Source organism: Manis javanica, chromosome 5 (assembly GCF_040802235.1).
Source record: "Manis javanica isolate MJ-LG chromosome 5, MJ_LKY, whole genome shotgun sequence".
Classification (NCBI taxonomy): domain Eukaryota; kingdom Metazoa; phylum Chordata; class Mammalia; order Pholidota; family Manidae; genus Manis; species Manis javanica.
Window position 1 is genome coordinate 121463329 of NC_133160.1, and position 21487 is coordinate 121484815.

Sequence of the window (21487 nt, forward strand, 5' to 3'; positions counted from 1 at the left end):
TTATCTTTGCTACCCTATTGGGCAAACCTAAACCACCATGACTCTCAAATGATGAGGACCAGAAGAGTTTAGTTTGGCATTTATAAAAAGCTTACTTCACACGCTCAGTTTTCTTCAATTTTGGTAGCAACTTAGTCACACAAAAAAATAATAAATGTAAATGTTGGAAGAAAAAAGAGTGGACAGTAGAATATGAAACAAAAACTTACCCATTTCAGATCTCATCTTTTACTTTTACTCTCAAAGATCACTTAGTGCCTGTAGTGGATAACACTATCTCGTGCAACAGCTTTGCAAAGGGAGTAGAACTTCAATGTTCTCACCACAAAAAGGAGGTTCAAAAAAAGATGCCACAGGAGATTTTTCAGCAACCACTGTGAAAAAGAAGATCTGCCACAGGGAGAATGGTCTGGAAAGCACAATGAAGAGCAAGGGGACACTTGCCCCAAGGAGAAGCCCATTGGTAGGAGGGCATGAGAGAGAAAAAACACTACCGTTGGACTGTCAGTGTCATTGCAAGAGAATCATGTGTTTGTGAGAGCTAACAGATCAAGGGAATCTGAAAAGGGACTGAGGATACAGAGCATATCAGCAAAATACAGCTGATGTTTTGACATAGACTGAAAATTGTTGACAGTAGGTTTCCAGGAGTTACGGAAATGAGGGCCCATGAAATCAGTAAAAGGTGAATATACAGAGTTACTTAAGAGAGGATGATTCATGAGGTAAGGGACAAAAAGGTAGGCAGAGCTTTATGATATACATAAAGCTCTTATGACAGGACCTGGCATATATAGGAGGCACTCAATAATGGGAAGTATTGATTTTTATTATATAGATAAATACAAAAAGTGGTTTCCCACTGAGTTCTTTTGATCAGAATCATAATACATGTTAAAATGATTTAAAAGTATAGACAATGAATAATTATGGAGTTACCTTAAAGAAAACACACCCGTAAAATGTGAAAGATTTGGGAGTGCTCGGAAATCTTCATTCAGGTGAAATACTCCACCATAAAATATGATTTGTCAGATTTAGAATGATTCCATTTCAACTTTAAATTAAATACTCAATATGTCTGAGGAATAGTTTATAGTAAATGAAAACTTCCTACTATTTATGTGCTCACATACATGAAACTCTATCAAGAATATTTAGCAGCTTTTTAAGAATATTTGTAACATTACTTTAGACGAGAGTCCTAAAATGTGGGTTGAGCAAACACATATGACATAAAACATCAAAATAACTTTTCCCAAAAGTCGTATTTCCTAACCACAAATTACTGCAGTTGTCCAAACCACATCATAATTTGAGAATCCCTCTTTCTCTATAGGCTCAGTGCCAAATCTATGTGACATGCTTGATCATAAGACTAAAGACTCTGAGTTTCAGTAAATCACCACACACATGACTTTTAAAAGTCCATTTCCCCCCTACCCCCCAAATTTTGCCAGTAGATTAATTTTTAGTGTTTGCATACAGGTAAGATTTTGAAAAAGTTAGGTGTATTCATTTATGTTCTGTGTTCATGATTTTGGTTGATGTTTGATTCATTGTAAAATCTTATAAAACACTACAGCTCTCATATTTAAAATGTCTTTTAAAGTGTTTATTAACATTTTTATAGTTAGTTCATGACATATTAATTACTTATACTTATTTTCTCAATTCATGTCATACTCCTCTCTTCACCTGCTCTCCCACACTAGATGGGTCAGCAACTGCTATTGTCTCTACCTTCAATTACATGCAACATATAATGGTTTCACTGCTTTCACTAATACAACCCTCAACCAAATCAGCCCCATGTTTCTGGTGGATTACAATAGTAGTCTGTTAACTATTCTCCTTGCTTTCCCTCTTTATTCACTTAAGTCAGTTATCAAGACAGAAACCACAGTGATCCTTTAAAATTATATTACATCACATCTTTGAGTAAAAATGAAAGTTTTAGTGGCTTTCAAAGCCCTTAGCGATCTGTTAGCCATTACCCCTTTGGCCACATTCCCTAATACACTTTGTTTTGCAAACTCTACTCCAGCCTCCCTGGCTTCCTTTTTGTTCCATGAAATACCAGGCATTATACCTCATTAGAGTCATGCTTTCTCTAAGATACACACTTGGATAACTTCATTTTACCTCTTTAAAATCTTTACTCAGTCATCTTCTCAATGAAAGCTAAGCTGTCCATAATTCATCTGATAAGTGACTTTTTATTCATATTGAAACATTGGCATCATTTCATTCATGCAGCTACCATGATACCCTTCTACCTCCTACCATTAAGTATTTTCCTTATGTTTTGTTCCCATAAAGCCCTATTGTAGCCCTTATCAAACTTCTGTCTTTTTTATCTTTATTCAGAACTCTGAATAATAGAGGACTGACACATTGCACTCAGAAACTTTGGCATAATAAATTAATCTAGGTGTACATATGCACATAGAACCCCACACTATGTGCAATGTACAGAGAATCAGAGAGTAGAAAGAAGCAACAGAGAAAAGAAAATGTGTGACAATTAGTTGGCAAAATTGGATTATTTTTTGTAGGATTTGCGGAATAAATGCCTTATGCAAAATTTTTTTTGTATGACATGCAATACTTAAAAAACAATATATTAGCCTGAAATCCTAGGGAATGATGATCTATGTGAACATAATAACTAGTAGTCTGAAAAATGTCATGTAAGCTGTCACCATGTCAGCTGAGAGTTACAAAAGTTTTCTTTTGGCATTTGAAATTAAGTTACTCTTGATTTCATTGTCTTAAAAGATTGTAAGTTTCAATAGACTTGCAGATATAGAGTGGAAACTTATTAAATGATAATGTTTTATTGAGTCACACACACATTATTTTATAAGATGATAAATTGGAATTTTCACAAGTTAGTATTTTACAAAAATAATTTGATGTAGTCTCATTGACAAAATCGTACCATTACTATACAGGTATCTTTAAGATAAAAATTGATCATTACAGATGCTCATCACATAAAAGCACCTCTTTCTTGAGGAATGTTCTTGAGGTCTGTATTGAGACATCAAAGATCTCTCAAAAAGATAATTCTTAAAAAAGATATAATTTAACCAGTATCACCAAAAAAACAAACAATAAACCCCTTCAACACACATACACACACACACACACACACACACACACACACACACACACACACACACACGCATGTACGCACATTTTTTTGAATAATACTATATTGGTTGGCTCAAGTTGCCCTAACAAAATACTATAGACTTGTGACTGATACAAAAGAAATTTATTTCTGATAGTTCTGGAGACTTGGAAATCCAAAATCAAGGTGCTGGCTGATTTGGTTCCTATTGAGAGCTCTCTTCCTGACTTGTACATAGTCACCTTCTCACTACCTCCTAACCTGTGCTTTCGCCTTGTCTTGCTACATGCTCTCAGAGAGAGAGAGGAGGATATTTTTCTCTTCCTCTTCTTACAAGGCCACTAATTCTATTATGTGAGCCTCACCCTCATGATCTCATCTGTACTAATTACCTCCTAAAGAGCCCAACTTCCTAATACCATTGTATTAGAGATTAAGGCTTCAACATAAAAAGTTTAGAGGACACAAACATTTAGTCCATAACAAATGCCCTCATTTCAATATTAATGTTTTAGGTTTCATGCTATAAAAATATAGGTCAGTAGGTTCATGATGTAAAAATGTAAAAAAAAAAAGAAGAAAAAAGAAACATAAAACGAGGTCTATAATACCCTCACACATGCTTTCTTCAGCCTTTAACACCTGTAATTTTTGGGGCTAATCATTAACATTCAAATTATAGTATCTTAGAAGAAAGTGTGTCTCTAAAAGTGTGATATTATGCCTCGAAATCATAAGAAAATCAACATATTCTACATCTCTAGAAGCCCACAAAGACAAGCTTATCTAACTTTTGAGATTTTTTTTATGCTTGAGGAAGGAAAATTATCATGGGTTAAATTTTAACCTTATAGAAGTTTATGCCTAATTGTACTACAAAGATGAACCTTATAAATGTTGGTAATCTCTTAAAGTTTTAAATTCTAATGATGTGAACATTTCAAATTTGTTTATACCAGTTCCAGACTATTTTCAGACTTGACTGTAGTATGGTACCACTAAAGTCTGGAATGATGATATTAACTGAAGTAATTGTGAAATATTCCAGGCAACAGAAGCTGTGGAAGATGTAAAGACCACCACCACCACCAAAATGCTTTCCATTGCATGTAGTTTTATGAGGTTTATTTTTATCTTGAAAGTGAGTTATTATATCCTTCTGAGAATAGTTTAATAATATACTTTAAAAGGTGTAGCATTGGAATTCAGAAACAAAACTCTAGTGCTAAATTTCTATAAAATTTTGGGCAGGTTATTTAATCTTGTGTCTTGGTTATATAGTTAAAAGCCCTGAAATGTCTTTCTTAATTTAGATTTTAGATTGTTTTTATGAAGCCTTGTCTTTTACTCTCACTCAAGTATTAGTGCAGCTCCTTCAATGGAAAAACAAAGGGAGGTGAGGAGTTATCTACAAGCCTAGTGTGTGCACAGATTCTGTCCTGCATACGACCGTGTGACAGTCATGTCTAAGGTCTTTCTTTTCCAGGCATACAGTCCTGTGATTGTGAGATAAATCTCTTTGAACTGAAGTGGATAGACCCAGCAGTAACTAACGCTTGATTGCCACTGACATACTAGTCATAGTGTTCATCATACATGTTTTACAGAACTATCATTTATTGACTGCTTATTCTCTGCCAAGCACTTTGCTATACATGTATTGGGGGTTGTGTATTACATTTCATATGTGTAGGCATTCCTATCAATCCCTTACAAATATCTGTGAAGGAGCTACTGTCTTTCAGATAAAGACATTTAGTCTCAAACTTGTGAAGTGTCCTCTCAAGGTTCATATAGATACAATGTGAAATTGCTGAGATTTGAAACCCAGTCTCTGTGACCTTAAAGTTCATGTTCTTCTAAACAAAGAGGAGACAGTATGTGATCACATGGGCTGAAAGAATTAAGAATAGGCACTGTGGACAACACAGCAATGAAGAAAAGAACAGTGTGCTAAAGTCCTCATTAATAGCAGTCTGGATTACCTGAGATTATGTAGAATACACTCAAAATATTCTCCACAAGCCTCAACTCTTGAGATTGGTTAATTAGGTATAGAGTGACTCTTAACTCAGGAACAAAAAGGACTGGTGCCTCTAGGCCTTCTCTCACCAGAACAATGGTGAGAAAATTTAGTGCTGTTTCCTGGTGGGCTCCCAGATTCTCCACTTACTGGCTGGTTGAAAGAATTTAGACACATGGCTAAACCTTTTAGCAGTAAAATTTAAATATTAATGCAATTTCACATTGTATCTATATGAACATTGAGAGGACACTTTACAAATTTGAGACTAAACTTCTTTATCTGAAAGACAGTAGCTCCTTCACAGATATTTGTAAGGGATTAATAGGAAATTGAATTAATGTTATTATTGTACAAATTACATGATCTAGATCAGTGTAGAGTTCCACTCACTGACTGACCGATGAACATGCTGAATATATGTCAGTTTGTTTTATTAGTATAGCTATTGTAACTATTATCCTTGTGTCTTGTGGTTATAAAAGATAGAAATTTGGTGAGATGGTAATAATAAAGTGACAATGGACAAGGAATATGCTTTAAAATATAATTTAATTTGGGTTAAGATTATAACCTTAAAGTCTAAATTTTCATATTATAAAAGAAGAAACTGGCTTTGTAACTATCCCTGAAATAAACCATTCAGAGTTATTATTTTTCTGGCTCCTTTTTTTTCCTGCTCTGGCTTCTGAAAAAAGCCAACACCCATTCTGGTTTTGAAATTGAGTTTGCCAGATAGCTAGGACAGAAAAATAAACTCTGGGAATGACTGAGTAATTCTACAGATCATATTAAAAAGGTGGGCTAAACATAGACAAATAAAAGCAATGTAATATATGATGCTATGAACTATATTTGAGAGTTTGTGTAGGTGAATATTTTGGGGATAAAGCATATTATTGAAGTATAATCTTTACCAAGTTACTTTGGGCATGCATTTCCTATGCTGTGAATAAGGCATCCTGCCCCTAATGCTGACATCTGAAATTGTTTAATTTGAGACCCAGTAGGACACTTGCACACTGAAAATTAGGGGCAGATAGATGACTGCTTTTGCCAAATGAGCTGCCCTAGCCAGTTGCTTTTGCTAATTCACAGATTTTCTATTTAAAAGAACACCATTTCATGGATATGGATTGAACAGTACAGAAATGGCTTGATTCACTTTCAATTTTCAGTTTACAATTTAGGGAAAACTGGTTTAGAACAACTGCATGTCCCATGTGTTCTGTATATAAGCTTCCTTCATTGTATTTATATTCACAGTTACAAATGGGCTACACAATATAAGCCAAGTACACTTTTTCAGAAATAATCAGGGCAAATTACAAAATATTTCTTTTTGTTTTAAGGCAAATTGCAGTTTTCCAACCTTGTTACAGTTAATCTTCCTATATCTTTCTATGCATTTTAAAGAACTGCGCCGTCAATGCTTCTGTTAAACTCAAATTATAGTCAATCTGACAGTAATTATCTTACTAGACTGAGAAATAATTTTCCTCTTCTAGTTGTTTCATTTTTAAAGAGAAATTGTAACCACAAATGCATTTATATTATATATAATGGTTTAATATTTATTCCAAAACATGACATATTTAGTCTGTACTTTTTCATTATATCACAGGAGAAATAAATTTGTTACATAGATACTGTTGTCTTCTGAGTTAGTGAGCTAAGATGTAATGCCCAATGGTACAAGCAGAAATGCTTATAACAGAAAACACTATTTTTACCTTAGCTGTCAAGGCCAAGACCCTGAGCCAACCTTGCATTTATTTTCATAACAAATGTTGTGTTGGATGTTTTTGTCCCTCCATAGGAATTTTTTTTTCATTAACTAGAACATATTTACTTCACGATTCATAACTGGCTCATTTTATGACCATACAGACCTGAGGTAAACAAACCAGGTTTCACTACTTGATTCTAGAAAAAATGGAAACTTCAAATCACATCACAGACCCAAGCTCTTCTTTCAATTACTGGATAAATCATCCAGCTTAATACTTAAACTGTGCATTCTTCCTATCAAGGCAATCAACATTCATATTATCACGAATAATTTTCACAAGAACACATGACTTGAATCATTCAATAATGAAGAAAGGTACTAAAGGCCTGTCCAAGATTATTTCATGGTATTTTGTCAATATTGAATTTTTCATCATATTCAGTATGAAACAAAGTGAAAAGTCCTAAATGTCAGATTTAATCAACTTGTACAGAAAAATTATTTGTACCTATGATGAGAGAAACCCTAAGTGGGGTACATGGATATCTTTTAACTTAAGAGAAATAACATATGTTTTATTTATGTTTACATACATTTTACATACATCTAATAATATATGTATTATAAACAAATGCTAAATTTTGTGTCATAGCTTTTAGTGAGACAGCATTCACCCAGGATTTCCCTCTTCATTCAATTTTTCATAGTAAATTCATTCTCAAAACATAGCTTTTCTCTAAACTTACAAAATAATGGCAAACATTAATTTTGCATGTGAAGATATAAAATAATTTTTCACTTTAGATAGCCAATTACTCCAAGAAAATATGTTGAAAATATTTGCAAAGCATAGTGCTAAGTTTAAGTGTTCTAAAAAGAATTATGAAAAATTTCATTTTCTCAATGTTTTATAATCCAGTCAACCCCTGGATTTTTTTACTTTAATGCCTTCTCCAGTTAAAAGTACAACAAAAGAAAGTCCCAGAAGATTTACCAGTTAATATTAAAAAGTTATTGAATTAGATTTAATTTAATGTCTGTGTTTCTGCTTTTCTAAAGTACAGATTGACTGCGAATTGGACTCATCAAACATATTTGATAGCTGATGCTTCCTTATGAAGATTTTAAATTGTGATTGTTCAAAAACATCATTTGTTCATAAAACCAAAATGACATAATTAAATAACTACTTGTAGTATTTGTTGATAATTAAGGTTAACTCTTGTTCAGATAGATACCTTTTGTTTGTATCTATGCAAAAGTAAGGATAATGTTTGAGAGTAGAGAAGGTAAAATGCTAAATTCAAACATATTTTATAGGTACCTTTTCCTATCTTGCAAAGTATTATTTTCAAGTCTGTTCATTTTAACAACAGAAATACTTCTTGTTAAATCCAAAATCCTTATCTAAATCAATTTTTTTTATGAAGTGAAAAATATGCAACTAAATATTAAAAATGTTTTGTACAAATACCTAAACTTTTATACCTATCTTACACACACTATTACTGGAGCACTCTGATATCTGAATTGATTTATTTGTTTGGGAAAGCAAAACTGCTCAACATCTTAGTAGCTACTGAATTTATAGATATATGAAAAATATACAGTAAAATTGATAATTAAAATAAATTTTAAAATTGTCCCCAGTAATATATTATCATAGAGGACTCTAATCAATCAGTAATTAAGGGGAAAAATAACTGCTTGGAGAGATACCATGGATTCTATTATTTTCAATAAATATTTATCCTTATATAGATTGGTTGTAGAACTCTGATTACTGAAATTATATGGCTTTTAACAGAGCTTCACTTAGATAAATATAAAATTGGAATATTGTAATTTACAACTGTCCACAGTTTATGGGCTGTGTGTGCATCCATTCCAAATCACAAGAAGCCTTCTGGTTTAGACTTATTTAGACATGTCCATGTTGTCATGGTAGAGAGATATATCATCATATCACTGCAGAATGTTTCACGAATACTCTGCAGGACTCTTGGTTTTTAGACTTGCAGAAATGAAATTAATTTAGCTTAACTGCTTTATTTTTGGTGGGAAATCATATCATTTGTCGAGAAGTAATTTTGAACTAAATAATAAATGAATCAGCATGCTTGATTTGAGCATGACAAACATTCCATCCTGGTTTCATTGGTAAATCAGTTACATCTGTACATATTTTCTGCAGTACTTTAAATGTTAGATATTTTCTAACTCTGCTAGCTACTAGTTATGAAGTACATAAGCTCTAATCTTAGAAACACAGTAGAAGTGATATTGGTACATAATACATCTTTACTAAATTTAAGGATAGTCTGCTCTTTTCTGAATTCTAGTGGAAGTGACAATTTCTTACTCTGAACTATGGGAGGAAGGCCAGTATTAGAACTGATGATTGACACTATGTGGTATAGCACTTCTATAAAAGTTATATATTTAAAAACATAAAAACATGAAAGTAATAATCCTAAACATCTTTAAAGTCACACATCAATATTCTACTTATAATTGGTTGAAATCATATTATATATATGTAATACAGCTCATATATATACATATATATAAAGTCTTTTACTGAGGGACCACAATTTTTTGTCTCTATAAACACACACACACAAATACAATGGATGTTAATTTAAAATTGCCATTTTGAGTGCCCTTTAAAAATGTGTGTGTTGATAGTAAACACCAGTAAATAATTAATGAATAGCTAAATTGGTACCAGACAACATATAGACAATTGCCACACATGACTGTGTTAATTAATGGCATAATGGCAATGAATAGGTTTAATTATATTTACATATCAAGTGTCCAGTATAGTTCATGATGCATAAGCTTGCTTCATTTTATATATATTAGGTGAAGGAATACGTAAAGTATATGTAACAATTTTTACTCTTCACTTATAAATGTCATATCACTTCTTTGATCTGTAAATATTTGGTGAGTCTTAATTAAATTAAATGTGTGTATATATATATATATATATGTATGTATATACAGAGAGGAAGAATTAGTATATTTATAAATAGAAATCTTGTTCTTCTCTAATATATTTTCTAATATTCAAATTAATCTTATTGCTTTCAATCATTTAAACTTATATTCTAATTAGCTAGCAGTTTCAGATCCTTAATTATGACCTTTCTCCTGTTTCTGCTTGTAAGCATTCAAAAGGTGTCATCGAAATTCAGAGTTCCTAGTTTACAATATATTCTACTGTGTCAATGTTTAACACGATACCTACTTTTTATGCAGAGTATATATTTAAAGTACCAGGATAAATCTGCTATCATTGTTAAATTTTAGTATATATATTATTGGATATATTTTGAGGTGTAATTTCCTTATAGCCTTCTGTTAGTACTTTTCTACAATTTTAACAAATGAAAGTATCTCTTCATTTGAATATTGATGACAAGCTTATTCTGTTTAGATTTTACCACCTTATTTTAAAATATCATTAACATCTTTGTTCTTACAAGTGATAAATATGATAATTAGAGTGGTGCCAGTTTCTGTTAAATATCTAAAGTAGCAAGTATAGATGTAGTACATATAATTTTTTACTTGTCAGGACATAATATTTAAGTAATCTTGTTTTTTTTTTAATAAACACACTTTTCAAAATTGGGCTAACCTATCTTGTGGGCATCTTATTTTGTAAAATCAATTTAAAAGAGAAAATGTGACTTAGCTTATATCCTCTGATAGTTCACATAAGATCGAACCTTAGTAAAAATCTTGTTCATACTGATTTTCTGTCATTGTAAATAAAGCACAATTGGATTAAGTCCAGTAACAATTTTGAAGGTTAATTATATCTTTAACATATGGTCTATACCCTCTTGTTCCTATTTTCATATATATATAAATGATCTTTTTACTTTAATTCTAATGGGGAGAATTACAGTGTTTTAAATTATTAAAGCAGTATTTTTTACATTACTTTAAAAAATGTTTTCTTTTCTTGGTGACCATGCTCCTGGACTTGAATTACAAAATGAATTCTCGTAAGTATTTCAAGAGTGATCGAACCTTTAGGGCTAAAATATTTTGCAAACATGTAAAATAATTTAATTGATAATAAATACATGGGAAAAATCCTGAATTGTTAATATAACCATTTATAGTAATTTGGGGAATATTTTAAAAATTCCTAATCAGATTTGGCAGCACTTTTCCAAAATTTTAAGAAAAGAAACCATCTCTTCATATGAATATTGATAACATGCTTTTTCTGCTTAGATTTTAAAACCTTATTTTAATAGATGTCATTAACATCCTTGTTTTTACAAGTGATAAATATGAGTGCTAGAGTGGTAGTAGTTTGTGCTAAATATCTAAGGTATTGAATGTAAATGTAATACATATTATTTTTTGCTTGTCTGGACTTAATATTTAAACAGTTCAGGTCAGCCAGCTTTGATTAAGTTCCAGCTATGTCATTTATATGTACTATTTACACCAATAAATACTGATGAATATGTACGTAGGACAGAACTATGCCACATATGTTGAGAATCAAGTGAGCAGTTTCCATTCTTCAAAATGCTTATACTAGTTGGGTGCAGATAAGAATTCATTCGCATAAAATTATGACAAAAAATTGCTGCCTGCCATAAGAGAGATGTTAAATGAATAGTTCACAGGTCTATAGGATGTATAAGGAAATAACCTGTAATCATGGAGAGCATCACAAACATCATGGAAAAGGTAGCACTTGAAATTATCTTTGAAGCATGAACAGAAGAGGAATTATTAAAAATAGTTTCCTTCATTCCAGAGTACTGACAACATTGTCTCATGAAACATGTCAACATAGCATGCATGTTTTTTGTTTCCTACTCCTTGTTGAACTCAAGTGAGGTGAGCTTGCATAGCATTTTCCAAATAATATTTAGGTGATGTGCAACTGTCACAAAAAACAGCATCGCTCCAGAGGCTTCCTTTTATTTTTGAATGAAATACATCAAGTTGGATTTTAGAGAAATTTTGCTACTTAAGATTATTTGTTGAATATTGACATGATTGAAATATACAAAGTCAATTTTACTTCTTTTGATTATTTCTTTTAATTTCTGTCTCCCCAAATATGTTATAGATTCAGGGTGTGGAGTTAAATGTTTATTTTCTTACCACAGGACAAATATTCCTTGCTTGATGGAAAGAGTGTCTCCCCAAAATAAATAATACCCACAGAATGAATTGTGCCACAGTGGAAAGACAAGTGGATACTTAATAAATGCTTTTATTTTTTATTTAAGGATTGAAAAAAAAGAAAAATGCATCTGCAAAATGCATTTAGATTAAATCCAAATCTTTTATCATGGATGATAATCTGTTTTTCTTAATTTACACTTCTTATCATTTGGCCTGGAATGATTTTCGTGAAATATTCAGAGGCAGATAGAGGGGTTCCTCAAGTGCAGGAAATTATGACTAGTTTTGTATGGATGGAGACAGTGAGTGGGAAAGGAGGCTGCATTTGAAGGATTTCTTAACTGTGTGAAAACTTGTAGGTATGTTAGCGTTTTGTAGTAAAATTATCTGATTCCTCCAAAAGAGGACATAATCAAACGCTGTTGAGAATTATGGGACAAGATGACTATGATGTTAACAAAAGCAGTTTCAATGCAGGGCATCATGTCCATGTGTGGGTTTAATGAGGAAACAGAGATGTGTATATGGAAAAAGAATTTAAGAAATTGTGTTCTGAGGAGAAAAAACCTCTTTGGTAGCTAAAAATTGAGATTGAGTGAGGCTAATAGCTTGGTAGTGGTTTTATTTTGCTTCCCTTTGTGTCCACTGAAAAGTTCAGGCTCTTGTGAATGACTAGGTAAGAGAGAGAAAAAGGCAGAGATTGGGACTGAATATGTAAAAGGTACAGCAAACATCTGAAAGATTACTCTGAGGGTAGAGATGGGATTCCTCATTCAAATGCCGGTATTTTTCTTTGAGAGGAGCAAGGACATATTTTCATTTTAACAGGAAGAAAGGTAGAGAGAGTGGGTTCAAGTGCATATACGTTTGGAGAATTGGTAGTAGGAAAATAAGAATGTTCCTCTGTAATGATTTCTATTTCCTTGGCACATGGACGAATGTACCAGGGAGGAACAGAGGTCGTCACCAGTTAGAAGAAAGAGGAGCAACCAAATAATCCTGTTGATGCTGGGCACTGACGTTAACGAAGGGAATCCTACTGAGATTGCCTAGCAGCAGTCTATGTTCCATTTGGATTTGGGGCCATGGTTTGAAGGCAGTTCATACTTGCGGTTTTGTAATATTTTTCTTAGACAATATTCAACCCCTCAGTTTTCCTCTCTATACCTCTCTTTGCATTTCTTTAGCCACCTCTAATTAAATAATGCTTTAAACATAGTCATTATCCTCCCTGAGATTCCCACTCTTCTGATACCAAATTCAATGGTGCATTTTTTCCCTACATATATGTATAACAATAACACAGTAGTAATAAGAGTATAACTTCATTCAGGTACCTGGACCCAATTCCAATGTCTGTAAGTATGTGGGAGTGGTCTTCCCACACATACTTATACCAAGCAATTCTCCAACACCAGCAGAGTGTTGGAGAACTCAACTCGATTCTGATGCGGTCTGCCCAGAGACAGCACCAGATTCCTAGGCTAAGGGCTCTGTCCTACAAGACTGCTCTCCACCCCCAACTCCAGATGCCGGTGGGAAGCCCCAGGAATCAGTTAATTTTATTACAAAATGCTAACATAACCTACAAGTTTTCACACAATATGTAAGAAACCCTTCAAATGCAGCCTCCTTCCACACTGATCTACCTCCATTCTGACCTACTGGCTACAGATTAGAGGTTCCCTTGACCTCCCCTTTAGGTTCAATTAGTTTCCTAGAGCAGCTCACAGAACTCAGGAAAACACTTAATTTTACCAGTTTAATAAATGATACTATAAAGGATACAAGGTAACAGCCAGGTGAAGAGAGACAGACTCAGGGCAAGGTCCCAAATAAAGGAACTTCTATCCTCGTGGGACTTGGGGCCTGACTCAGTGGCAGGTGGAGGCCTTCTGGCTCCCCAAACATAGAAGCTCTTTCTTTTTTATCTCTCTCTGCATCAGCTTCTCTGCATTCCTGTTCTCTGTTTTCTAGTCCGTTAATGGTCTCTTGCATGTCGTCCATTCTGCTTTGAAGTCCTTCCAGAGATTGTTTTATTTCTGTATTCTCGCTCCTTAGTTCTTGCGTATTTCTCTACAAGTCCATCAGCATGGTTATGACTTTTGTTTTGAATTCTTTTTCAGGAAGATTGGTTAAGTCTATCTCCCCAGGTTCCTTCTCAGGGGGAAGATGTAGAAGATGTTGAAGCTGTCTGGGTTAGTCTTGTCTGGATCAAATTTTTTTGCCTTTTCATGTTGATAGGTGCAATGGTGAGCTATTGACTTTCTGTCAGCTGGGAGAGCCAAGGCTTTCCACTTGCTCCTGGCCTTTCTTTACTGGGACAACTGCAACCCCTAGTGGCTCGTGTTGGGCAATTGCATGTAGACTGGGTCTCTGTATCTTGTCTGGCTGGTATGGAGGAAGCTCCCTTGCTGTGGGCATGGCCAGCCTCAGGCTGCTGCTCTGCTATGGTGGGGCCCCGGAGGGGTAATGGACGGGGGGCTGTTTGGCTGTTTACCTCTGTGAGGGATCTCAGAGCTGTTGCCCAGGAGGTTAGTGTGCCTGGAGTTCCCTGGAATTTCCAGCTGCTGGACTGTGACTCGGGATGCTTCCTTCCAGCTGTGGCGTCCCTGTCCCTTTAAGACTTTCAAAAAGCACTTGCTTTTCTTTGTCACAGGGGCACTGGCTTCAGGACCCGCTCAAAGATCTTGCTGCCCTGTTTCCCTAGTTTCCAGCACCCCACGCATGCACTGTGTCTGTGCTCTGGTCCAGATGGCTAGGGCTGGGTGTTTAGCAGTCCTGGGCTCCCTCTCCCTCCCCGCTCTGACTCCTCTCCTCCCAATGGGAGCTGGGGTGAGGGGTGCTCGGGTCCCGCCGGGACGGGGCTTGTATCTTACCCCTTTCACCAGGTGCTGGCTTCTTGCAGGTGTGGATGTAGTCTGGCTGTTGTCCTGTGTCTTCTGGTCTCTCTTTTAGGATTAATTGTATTTGTTGTACTTTCAAAAATATATATGTTTTTGGGAGGAGATTCCCACTGTCCTACTTATGCCGCCATCTTGGCTCCGCCTCCATAGAAGCTCTTTCTGACCAAAAAGTGGGATCCAACCGAGTGGAGCAGGCACAGCAGAGAGTGAGCAAACTGTTCTCATGGGTTTTGTGAGGGCTTTATGGGATAGTCAGACTGACTGAACAATTGGCCATTGACTGAGTCAGCCTCCAGCCCTGCCCTTGGGTGGGGGTCCAAAAGTCTCTCATTAAAATGACAAGACACCTGTGTCACCTTTAAGGCTCTGCAGTTTTCAGGAACTGTGGATGAGACCAAATATCCCTGGGAAATATAGATTTGGTCATATGAGAGACTAAATATGTATTTCTTAAAACTCATTATATCACAGTCCCCCAAACACATTTCATATCTAGTGTTTTCTAATTGAGAAAACGGCACCAGGATTTCCTGTGAAGTTTAAGCCAAACAGTTTGGAGCCATTCGTAGGATTTTCCACTCACTCATCTGACCCAAAGGTATATCATCACATCTTGATTTTGCCTCACACTCATCTCCCAAATTTACCTACTCTCACCTCTCACAATTGCAACCACTTGCGGTAAGCAGCAGAGTCTCTCTCTGGACCAGGGCAACAGAAAAGAAAGGACCAATTGTGTCCATCTATGTTCCTCTCCAGTCAATTACCCATGCTGTGATAAAATGATCTCTTAAACACCACTTTGATCATTATTTCCCTCCTTAAAACTTTATAGTAAACTCACCTTACCCATAAATTAAAGTCCCAAATAATAAGCATAAGATGTTTGTGATCTGGTATTCTCTTCTTGTCTAACATCTCTGCCACTTTATTCCTACGATCTCCCTAATCAATGCTTTTTTTCCTCCATCTCCTACCTTTTTTGGCTCTTTGCCAAGATTTTTTCCCCTATTGCACTGCAATAGGCTGATGCAAAATGACTAATTTTCCTAATCTTCTATAACTCAGCAGACTCCTGAAGGGAGTCTCCTTTGACATTCCAGACTAAATAGGTGTCGATATTGACTCCTCTCACTTTCTTTTTCCTATCATAATTATATTTATAATTACTCATACAAAACTTTTAAGATTCATAAAGGCAGGGTCATATCTATTTTGCTTACCTCTGTAACCTAGTACCAAGCAAAATTTCTGGCTTACCACACCTGCTGAAAGCGTTTTGTTAAACTACTGAAGAAAGATACATTATCTACTTTTTATTTAATATTTACATTATTTCCTGTTTCCAAACTTCCCATGGAAGATTGAACAACAGTGTGAATGATACCATATACAGTTTTTAAGTTAAAAGGCACTCATTGAAAAGAAAAGAAATGGCTTTTGTTTCGTGAATGATAAATGAATTCCAAATATACAGATTGTGTGGATTGACATTTGTCTTTGAAAGCAAATAGTTTTTAAATTGAGAACGTTTTTATTGAAAAGGATAAAAGAAGAAAAATTGGATAACTTAGCTAAGAATAGTATCCAATTCTGGTCTTTTGCCTGCTACAGAAATCCTATTATAAGAAAAATAATATTTTAACTCTTCTCCTAATCATTTAACTATAAGAATGTCCCTAATACTATCTAAAAGCTCTTCTTATCTTTCAAATACCTTCACATTTTCTCTGAATTTATAAGAGCATTAAGGCTTTACTATCACTATAATTAGATCTACTGAGAAAGTACCTTCTCATTTTTGTCAATTCCTGATTATTCATGGTGATGGCAGAAAGCCTTAGCATGGATTACTGAAAGCCCAGATCATTTATAGGACATGAAAATTACCCCTAATTTGTTATGTCTATCAAAAATTTCAGTTGAAATACAAGTTCTGTGAGCTTTAGCACATGTTCATTGATGCTTGAATAAATGCTTTTAAGTATATGTAGTAAATTTTGAAAATAGGAAAGAATGTATAGATGGTTGAATAGCTTTACATAAACTAAGCTCTAAAAAGTAATCAAACCATCAGTTTGGTGGTCTTCGATTGGCCCACATTGGGCAACTGGAATAAAAATTTGTGTTTCTAAACCACTGGGGAAGAAAGATACAAAAGTATAGAGCATGCACAAAATAAAAAGATTTACTTTATTAGCACTTACTTGACCACCAACTGAAATGTTAACAAAAATATCCAGAGAACATTTTCTTTATGTGATCCTAAATAGTTCAGTTACAATTTTCATGACATGCCAGTCATTTATGCATTACATAACAATTTATGACCACCTCTTGTGGTCTAACACTGATAAGTATTGTGAATGCAAAATTGAATAAGACACACTTTCTACCTATTATATATCATTACAGTTGGTGTAGTGTAGTGTGACTGACATCAGAATAGATGCTTGTTGAATCAAAGTTCTAAAATGGAGTAAACAAAAAAATAACTTAAAATCCAACTTCTCTTGAAGTCAGTGTCATGTGTATGGTACACCAGCTCACTCATTCATTCTTCCCATCTAGTAGAATTTCTGAAACTCTTAGCACCTACCAATTTTTAAAATTAATTCAATAACAAAATTTTGAGCACCTACTGTGTACCATACCATTCTATAAGTGTAGTGGAAAATTTGCATTTCTTCAATTTACGTTGTGTTATTAATAAGAGTAAATTGAAATTATACTCAAGATACTGCTTCAGTTTTAAATACATACAAGTATTTAACTTTTAACATAATTTCTTGTAAGCTCCTGTAGCATAAACATCATTAAAAATATATACATTGCAAACATGTTTAATTTCAATAATTAAATATTTGATAATCTGAATAAATAGCCTGGTATTTATGATCCAGAAGCTTATGAAAAAAATTTTAAATTAATGCAAAGATTGTGTCATATGTAATATGTGTATACTAGTCAAAAGAATGACATTATTCACAAAACAAACACTGCATCTGTTCCAGGGAAAAGCTTAGTCTCTTGTTTCTTTTGACAGTGTGCAGACCTGGGTTCTTCAAAGCCTCACCTCACAGCCAGAGCTGCAGCAAATGCCCACCTCACAGTTACACCCATGAGGAAGCTTCAACCTCTTGTGTCTGTGAAAAGGATTATTTCAGGAGGGAGTCTGATCCACCCACAATGGCATGCACAAGTAAGGAAACTCATGGATATTTGGTGAGGCTAACTTTCACCAGCTTGAAGAAAGAGCATGATGGAGCCTGTTGCATTCTCTTACCATTTCTCCTAAACAGGCATAATGTTTTACTGCCAGTACCGCTTTTCACCCAATTGCAGTGTTCTTGAGTAAGCATTGAAAAGCTTAAGTCTCTTTTATCACTCACTGTTAGAAGCATCCATTTCCTTTACTTTCAAATTCAACATCTTAGACACACACATAGAATTTTTTGTTCTATTTTGTGATTTCTTTGAGTGGTCGTAATAACCAAGTATAATTTTGATAAATCCCTTTCCTTGTTCATAGTAAACCTTTTTTCTTTTCTTTCTGATTTCAACCCAAGTTTCTGATCACATAAACAAGCAGAAAATGGCACAATTGTCTTCTTTTTCTAACCTGCCCCACTCACCTGTAAAGGCCAAAGAGAAATTCATTCATAAAAGAAGACAGGAAACACTGCAAGAACATGGAGTTCTAGGCATTGCAAATCAGATTCAAGAGTCACATATAAAACCAATCTTTAGCTAGGATTTTCAAGCAGTCATCATGTTTCTTGTTAGTGAGTGTCCTTAACTATTACTAACTCCATGATCAGATAATCATATACTGATGAATATCATGCATTTAATTCCAACATTTACAGTGGATGCATCCACATTCATTAATGTTCTTGGTGCTTTTTTTTTTTTTTTTAGTGTTCCACATGTTTCTGGGAGGGAAATAAATTTTTGTATTTGTTTGGTCAATGAAAATATTTCCATAGCTTTGCAACATTCACAATCTCTATGGCAAATCAAACAAACACAGCAAATGAAAGGGAAGAAAAGTGAGCCCTTTCTCCTCTTAATATTTAATTTCTACAACTTGTCCTGTTTCAGTATTTTAGATACCAGTAAGTGGTAGTTGCTCTCAAAGATGATGACAAAAAATTTTTTAATTTACTACTTGTTAGTATTAAATATAAAAACACATATAATTTCTTTAATCAAATAATCACAAATTCTGATTGAATTTCAGTGTCTGAATTTCCTAGTCAGTGAAACATTTTTATAATTCCTCAAATGATATTAATTAGTTTTACATTGCTAAAGCTCATTCTTTTACTACAAGACTGATAATTTTATGGGCTAGATGATTTCTAAGTGTAAACAAATGCTTGTCAAATGAATAAATGGCATTCTTATTTATACTCTTGGGAGGGTATGTTTGAAGAGAGGCTATATAAGCTATAATTGAATATGATGTGGTTTGGTTGCAGTGGATATTATTTTGATTACTCAGAGCAAAATAATGCCCAGATAGTAGGGGGAAATGTGGTTAGACAATAATGTGGCAAATTAGGGAGAAAAAACCTTGTCTTGGTTTTTTTTGAGGCAGAAAATTAAATTTCATTTTCTAATTATTATTTTAAGTGGTCTAGCCATGATCTTTCTCTTTCTTAGCATAAATGCAAGTCTCGTTTCCTGTAAATTTGTTAGATTTGGGGTAAGAGAGAGCCTCTGCTCTGATGGCAAGGACTGTTAAACTCTCTAGCAGGACCTGAGGCTTCATATTTTCTCTGTCTCCAGGTGTGTAAATTTCTAACACTGTGTCTCGAAAGAACGCTAATTTGTATGCATCTCTCAAAAAGACTATTTGGGCTCCTGTAGAAGATCTTTCTAATATGTAATCTGTGAGTGTGTGTGTTCTGTTTTTAGTTGCATTCATAGTACCACAAATACTGCATCTGATCCCCTCAAACAGATGGCTTGATTGATGTTCAGACGACAATCTTGAATTTTGCTTTTCCTTTGGCTTTTTGGAATTAAATTTATGGTTCCAATGCCTTTTAAAATTTTTCTGGACATATACATATATATATATGAAAAACGGAATGTTGTAAACTTACCAGAAAAGAAAATCAAACACAAATAAATATTCTAATGAATCTGCCTAATACAAGGGTACTTCTTACAGCTCTACTTTGGTTCATACGTCACTATGAGCGGGACAATGGAATTTCATTACATTATTTTTTAGATGAATGTCAGTTTGGGCCTCTACTTTTTACCTCTGCTTTAGGGTGTCTCTTGAATTTAAGTTTCATTATTTCAAGAGGCACACGTGCCTCTGCCGAAATGTTAAGGGGCTGTTAATAGCAGAGTCAAAACAGGACGAGTCAGACTCTGATGTATTTTTACAGATTTAGAGGAAAGGTGTTAAATGGGGGTATATTTCAGTTGGTGGGAAAACAAAAAACAAAGTTGTATATCTTTCCAAACCAGACATATATCGGGTATATTTTACCTTTTTCTCGAAAAATTACATTTTCTCAGTAACTTTAAACTGTTAAATAAGTTAAAGGTTATAATAAAAGGATTCTTGTATTTCCATCTTCAGTAATTGTTTCAACTTAAAAGTCACTTTTTTTTTTAAGTGTGTGAGGTTGTACATATGGTGAAATTCAAAGGATTCAACCATAATTATAGCTAAGATGTGGATTGTTTTGTCAAAAAAGGCAATTCTTAAGTTAATTGAAATGACATCTTAAATACTAGGTAGCTTTACTATCACTTATAAATTTAGTCCTCATCAATCATAGCTTCATAAACATTAGGTAGAAATTTATATTAATCTCTATATTTAGAACATACAATGAATATTAACATAACTAAGCTATGTCATCCTTGGTAGCTTAATTTGTGCTTATGAACCATTCATCTACCACCCAGCCCATTCTATTCTTTCAGAAAATCTTTACTAATGACGTCTGAGACAAATATACATGTACTTTTTCTTTGAGAAACTCTGATCACATAACATTAATATTTGACTGGATTGTAATTCTAAATATCTGAAAATCAACTACCGAGTCATATATTATGCAATTAATTTTTTTTAGAGCAGTCTTAGGTTCACAACAAAATTCAGAGAAGAGCACAGAGATTTCTTATATATCCTCTGCCAGCACAAATACGTAGCTTTCTCCATTATCAACATCTCCCACCATTTGATACAATTAATATGCAATCAGTTTTAGTTCTCTTTAGTGTGCAAATTACTAGTTTTAAAAATAAAGTAACATTCATATGTATATTATTAATATATAAATTTGTTCCACCATTTCTTCAAGATCTGAACACTTCCATTCTTCCTCTTGTAGTGTTTTTTTTAGTTGTTTTTAAAATAAATTTTTTTTTCCAATTAGGTAAAGTCACAATTTGCAGAGCCATGATATTAAAACAATATCAAAGTAAGCAAAATGTTACTATGGATTCTAATGTTGACCAACTACTTAAATTCTAGTTTT

The 21487-nt window shown here is 33.9% G+C and overlaps 1 protein-coding gene across 14 annotated transcripts in view; it reads left to right on the forward strand.

The window, feature by feature from the left end:
- EPHA5 (EPH receptor A5) overlaps positions 1 to 21487 on the forward strand; it is a 346930-nt gene that overhangs the window by 163435 nt on the left and 162008 nt on the right. For 9 of the 14 annotated variants that reach the window (XM_037026646.2, XM_037026647.2, XM_037026648.2 and 6 more), the window contains exon 4: positions 18019 to 18174. The exons of the other annotated variants lie outside the window; for them this stretch is intronic. In XM_037026646.2, the coding sequence (XP_036882541.2) occupies positions 18019 to 18174 (156 nt within the window). The remainder of the gene's footprint in view (positions 1 to 18018; positions 18175 to 21487) is intronic. 14 annotated transcript variants of the gene reach the window in all.